At 57.6% G+C, this 5,997-nt stretch overlaps 1 protein-coding gene across 1 annotated transcript; it reads right to left on the bottom strand.

Annotated features, from left to right (window-relative positions):
- Positions 1-1,139: 1,139 nt before the first annotated feature.
- On the bottom strand, positions 1,140-5,144 carry LOC113203468 (uncharacterized). The gene is made up of 4 exons (XM_052276756.1): positions 4,891-5,144; positions 1,778-1,886; positions 1,590-1,685; positions 1,140-1,506 (listed from the first exon to the last, which is right to left on the bottom strand). The coding sequence occupies exons 2-4, from the start codon at positions 1,834-1,836 to the stop codon at positions 1,140-1,142; spliced, it is 522 nt and encodes a 173-aa protein (XP_052132716.1). The 5' UTR covers positions 1,837-1,886; positions 4,891-5,144.
- Between the last annotated feature and the right edge of the window lie 853 nt (positions 5,145-5,997).

The raw sequence follows: 5,997 nt of genomic DNA, 5'->3' as shown, positions 1-5,997 counted from the left end.
CCTGCGACAGACCGGCCCGGCCTCTCGCCGGCCTGTGGCCGAACCGCCCGGCCTCTGGCCGGCCGGCCTCCGGACCCCAAACGCAAGGCTCTGGTAGAGCTGATAGCCGAGTGGCGGGCGTGCTGGGACTTGGTTCCCTGGACACTGCCGGGCGAGGGATCGACTCCCGGTCGGGGCGAACTTTTTCTCATTTTTTGTGGCACCTCCTGAGTAGGTGGTCGGTGAGGTCCACTACGCCATCTAGCTGGAGGCGTGGTCAATTAATTCGGATGCCGGAAAAACGGTGAAAATAGTTCTGAGTATTCGAACCAGCGACCATCAGAATACGGAGTGAGCGCTCTACAAACTGAGTCAACGATTGTGTTGCAAAGGAAATTATTATCTTCGCTGTGGCTCACACCCGGAAACACACGGCGGGCGGGGGCTGGGGAAAAAAGGGTTCCGTCGACGAGATTCGAACCAGCGACTGTTTGCGTACCGGCCCATCACATCAGGTGTAACGCGGCTAAAGTCATGGCCAGCGGAGCGCGAAAAAAGTCTACGGATCGGGGATCCGAACCAGCGACCAGCTTCATGACGGGCCTGGACGCCACCGACTTAGCCAGGAAGGAACGATAGCGAGCACAGTTTCCGGCGGCATCCACATGTCGCTGACGCCCGAAGACACTTTAGCCAGCAGAGGAGGAAAAATGATGCGATCCGAACTACCGACCATCCGCACGCTCTGCCAACGAACAAGCTTTAGCGCGCTCGGCTACCAGCTCGCCGTTCCCGGTTTGAGTTCTGAGCTCGGTCCTGCCTAACGGGAGAAAAGAAGCGACAAAAAAGTGTCCCCCGGCCGGGAGTTGATCTCAGTTTTGGTTCGGATGAAGCTGCGTGCGGTCGTGTCGATTGCACAAAAGGCGCGTGTGGCTGGGGGCGACGGATATCACATATTGCCCCCAAAATAATATTCTATAGTCGGGTCGTATTGAGCTGACACTGGCCGACGGTTGTGTGGCCACATTTACGTGGCCAAAAACGGGGCCGTCGCGTCCGTCCCCGGCCGGTACCTGGTCCCTCCCCTTCCCGCCCAACGAGCAGTCGCCTGGCACGTAGGCCGCCGTGGCTGGGAGCCGCCTGCGTGCGCGGCGGGTTGCCTACGCGCCCGACCGCAGGCTGACTGTGCGGCCGAGACTCACGTACCCGCGGAAGATGACGGTGGCGGTGCCCTGCGGCCCCTGCGTCTTGTAGCGCGCCGCCACCTCGGCGGGCAGCCCGCCCTCCACGAAGGGCTGGATCAGGCCGTCGGGCCCCGTGACGGCCGTGACGGTGGCCGCGGTGGCCGGCAGCGTGTCCTCCGGGGAGCAGCCCCCCGCGGCCGCACGGGCCGCACCGCCCTCCGCGGCCGCCAGGTTGGCCGCGTGATGGACGCGGATCAGCTGGTGGCGCTTCTTGGTGCACATGCCGACGAGGAAGGAGGTGGCCGACGTGAACATGAGCAGTCCGATGAGGCCCACGCCGAACCTGTGCGCCGACACGACCACCGTCAACCACGAGGCGCGCTGTCGCCGGTGCGAGCGTATGAGGGTGTGGGTATATCTCCTTACCAGAAGTACCACGTCTCCCAGATTTCCTTGTGTTGCCGGTTAAGGAAACAGCAGTGCAAGTAGCAGCAGTACTGGTCATCGGTGGGGCACCTGGACCTGGAGAAGAAGCGGAAGACCCGGTTTGGCAGAAGCTACAGGGAAGGTCCACAGAAATGCGGGCCGCTGACGCCATGCTGACGCATACCAACCTCACTTCCTGCGACAAGTTCCTGAGTATTGCGTTGCACTCGTTGATGTAGCGGGACATGAAGTCCCGGCCCTGGAGTGGGCCTCAACGGCAGCCTCCCGGATGGCACCCTGGATGTGGACGGCATACTCATAATATAGTATCGTTCCCTTAAAGTTTTTTCATTTTACGTAGATTCACGCTTTCTACCGCTTTCTACGGTGTAATTTAGCTAACGAAGGAAGGAGAATAGAACACATTCCTGACCGGTTGAGCCTTTAGCCCCCGCCCCCCAATCCCCCACCTACTACGAGCGTGACATGGAACGTTTATGTTCTACCCGCTACTCTTCTCTGCAAGATGAAGTACATTAAAACCATTCCATCGAGGGGCATCTGTACTTACTTATGGGTGCCAAGCTTACAGCGCTTATAATGGCGGGCGCGTAGGAAGGTCCAAAAAGCTGGGAGAGGGGAGAGGGGCTCGGCCCCCACACCCGGCTCCTACACCCACCTCAGGCGCACCCCCTAAAAATACCCTAGTCTTCACATCAATTGAGTCCGACATGATACAACATAGTGCTTATGCTTTGTTGTAAGATGAAAAGCCTCCCCAAATCGCATAGGGCCTAGTCCTAGTCGTAACCGTGAAAATATTGTGGGTCTCTACGCTGTGCTGGACTCTGTCCGGGACTCTGTCTGGGACTCTGTCTGGGACTCTGTGTGGGACTCTGTCCGGGTCCGGGACTCTGTCGCCACCCCCGCTTAACCTCACACGCTGACCCCGCGCCCGCGGTGACGCGCCACCGCATCAGGGCCGGTGTAGCGTGAGTGCAGATAGTATCGAACGTCGGATGTTGTTCGATTCCCGCTCGTTTCCGCTCCGAATTATTTCTCTCTGTTGGTTTTGTCGGGGGTCAGTAGATTAAGCGAGATCCATTGTCTACGCCCGCGATCACCGCGACGACGCCGGCAACGCATGTTCAACGTCATTGCCGAGTGTCGATGTGCGAACGAGGTGCCCTCCGCACATGCGCCGTGAGCCCTGCGGCAATGCGTGAAGAGAGCGATGGAGCCACAACTCAGTCAGACTGTTGACTGTCGGACGTACATATTGATTGCGTGATTGCGCCGTATCGCATACTCTTGCAATTAATCGATAGTTTCACAGATTTTCGTGCTGATTGGGACGCCCACGGCAAGGGCATCGGGGATTGTGCGAGCAGAGGCGCGCCCACAACTGTAACAGCGTCCACATTTCGACCTTTTGGGTCGAGAACAACCCCTTTATCGCGCCCAGTTCAGTGCCGGCGCACCTCTCTGGTGTCTGGAAAGCACCGTAAAGAAGAAACCTCAGGGATTTCCCGATGAAGTAAGTAGTCGTGAATTAAATTAAAATTGCCAATACGTCCTTATTTTGAATTTCTCAGCTGATTCCATAGTAATGTTTGATTAAAAAATCCACATGTGGGTGCCTCATTTTATTTTTATTTTTTAAAGGAGCACCACAAAACAGATTGAAAGACTCTTAGGGGCGAACAAAATCTGTAGTTTGATGACATGCTTCCCCCCTATGACGCGCGACGCCGGCCCATACCACCCACCGCCCACCGCTCAAGATTCTCACAACCAGATTATCCCGATGCGAGGGGCGCGAAAGGGCGTAGCGTGGCGTAGTATAGCATTAGCGTGCTGACGGGGGGCGCCAGGCCGGCCGCCGCCTCGCACGGTTTGGCAGAATGAGAAATGGGCCCTCCTGTCATGTCTCCGCGGCACATGGACGTGGACGGGGGACCCGGGGCTGTTGATTGTAGAGCCACGCCTCCGCCGATTGTGCGCCGTGAGGGGCCTTTAGTGAACCCCCCCCCCCCCAAAAAAAAAGCAGGTCGCCAGGCAGGAGGGTCGCTTGTTGGCTCAACACCGGCCAACGGATTTTGCACAGTTGCAGCAGCAGGTGGCAAAGTTCTTCAACATGTTGTGCAGGCTCTCCTAGCGCCTGATAGGTAGGCAACGTCTACCACTGCAGTGCATGCGTGCATTGCGGGTTGGCCTACCCCGAGTCTCGCGGGCGCCGAGCCTCCGCAACATGCCAATAATCTGGGAAGAATAAGAACGATGAAAGCGGGCTCACTTGGTGAACGATCCCCTTCCGGGGTGAGGCCGAGGGGGGCCCCAACAACCCCTCGGCCGACCGAGTGAATTAATTACTGTCGCCGGGACGGTTTTGTGGCGCGTGTGGCAAACACTTGTCCAGACTTGGCACCGCTCGGCTCAGGTCCCTCCCCGGCGCCACGCCACGCCACGCTAGCGCAAGCGGCACAAGCACGCACACAGACAGTCATCGAACCCCGCTCCGCGAGTGACAGACATCGACCGCCCCGCGAGCCGCTCGGCCCCTCGCGGTGACCACAGGCAGGCATCCCGCGCTGTCCTCGCAAAGGCGCGGCGGCGGCGGGGGGCGGAGGTGAGGCGGGGACGCGTGGGCGCGGGGCGGCGCGGGGGCGGCGCGAGGGCGGACGGGGCGAGAGCGGGCTAATGTCACGGGTCTGCACGGGTCTGTGTGCACATCGTCCAGCAGGCCGACAGCCCGCCCTTATGCCAGAGTAGGGTGCCGTCGTGGGAACGCGGACAGGGGGGGAGCTTCGTTAGCTGAGACCGTCAAGGCTGCCTTTTTATTTACTTTTCCGTTTCGATAGTGTGCTTTAGCTAACGAAGGAAGAAGGGCAGCGGGTAGAACGCACACGTCCTTGTTTTGTCGAGGGCCTCCTGCCTCTACGTCACGCCGGTAGTGGGTGTAAAGACTGCTCGGCCAATAATTGGGAACTTTTATGTTCTACGTGCCATTCTTCTTTCTCTGTTTGACTAAAGTACCGGGTACTGGGCGCCATGTGCGAAGGCAAACCCGCCCGCACTGCCCCGTGCACCTCGAAAATGTCCTTTGATCCTCGAAACACCCGCGCATGCGTGTGACCTCGCACGTGGTCACGCACTGGTCACAATGCATTTCCGCCCCAACAGACTAGACAAATACATATTCGTGGGCTTGGCGGTCGAAGAGGAAACCGAGACGGGAAAAGGTGGCTGACCCAGGGAGTTGAGAACAAAGGAGGGCGGACGGGGGGCACAACGTGCTTACGTGCTTCCCCTTCCTTGGACAGCCGAGGCGACAGTGTATCTGTGTCGTCTGGAGCGGCAAGACATCGCCTGTCTTCCCGGGCGCGACGACTCGGAGGCAGGCACTATCGGCAAGGATCATCCCATCCCAGCGAGGGCGGCGAGGACCCGTGACGATGCCGGTGCGGGCGGCGTGACGGGACGGGACGGCCGGGCCGGCGACGAAGCTCGTCACCCCTCCCGCGCCGCCCGCGGACACCGCTGGACTGGCGGCTGGCGGCGCGCCCGCGTCCGCGGAGGGGAGGGGGTTGAGTCGCGTCGAGCTCGTCGAGCCGCGCCCGCGAACCTGATTGTGCCAGCCGGGCTGACGGGCGATTGGTCAGCCTCCTCCCCCCGCGGAGCGAGCGTCACCCTCCCCTCCCTTTACCCGCCAACCGCTTACGGACAGCGGCCGGGCCGGGTGCGGCCAAATCCAGGATTGGGCTTGCCAAGTAGGACATGCTAACATGCGTCATCGCGTGGGGAAAGAGACCGTGTAGTGGATCTTATTCTCTTGACACCCTTGTGTACGCTTTCAGAATTATGGAAAGATTTTTGTCATGCCACATGCTAAATCAGGACTAAATTGGTCAATTCCCTGATAATCACTTTTCAACCACCACCAACTCCCACAGTGCACAATCCTTTAACTATTGCAGCTGAAGAAAAACCAGGTTGGAAGTAATAGGAATGTTTCTTTTTGAGATCTGTATTTATTGAGAATTCAGAATTGTGAAGACTACACAAGTACGTTTAAATTGGAACATTCAGATCCACAGGGTTGAAAGGGGATGATTAACATTAAAATAGCAAAGTCTATGACCAAAAAAATAATAATTAAGTAACTCACTCCTAAATGGAAAGAATATAAACAAACTTACACGGAGCAAAGGAAAACCAGGTCAGGCAAGAAAACTTCTTGGGTGAAGATTCACACATACAAGACTTCACATTATGCTGATCAGCATATTTTATTAAAACTTGACCCCACTCACAACCTCAAAGTGTGATGCACGCTCACCACTCAAACACTAACCAACTATCACTGTCATTTTAAAGTTCAGGTGTGAAAAGATCAATAAATATTCTA

This window comes from Frankliniella occidentalis, unplaced genomic scaffold (genome assembly GCF_000697945.3).
Source record: "Frankliniella occidentalis isolate FOCC.00 unplaced genomic scaffold, Focc_3.1 Scaffold4292, whole genome shotgun sequence".
NCBI lineage: Eukaryota > Metazoa > Arthropoda > Insecta > Thysanoptera > Thripidae > Frankliniella > Frankliniella occidentalis.
This window is presented reverse-complemented; position numbering and strand designations above follow the sequence as displayed.

What these genes read in the sequence shown, in the direction of transcription:
- LOC113203468 (XM_052276756.1), bottom strand. Translation starts at nt 1,836, where the DNA reads ATGTCCCGCTACATCAACGAGTGCAACGCAATACTCAGGAACTTGTCG. An exon ending in AACTTGTCGCAGGAAGTGAG is followed by an intron (nt 1,686 to 1,777) that starts GTTGGTATGCGT and finishes CTTCTTCTCCAG; the next exon opens with GTCCAGGTGCCCCACCGATG. An exon ending in TGGGAGACGTGGTACTTCTG is followed by an intron (nt 1,507 to 1,589) that starts GTAAGGAGATAT and finishes GTCGGCGCACAG; the next exon opens with GTTCGGCGTGGGCCTCATCG.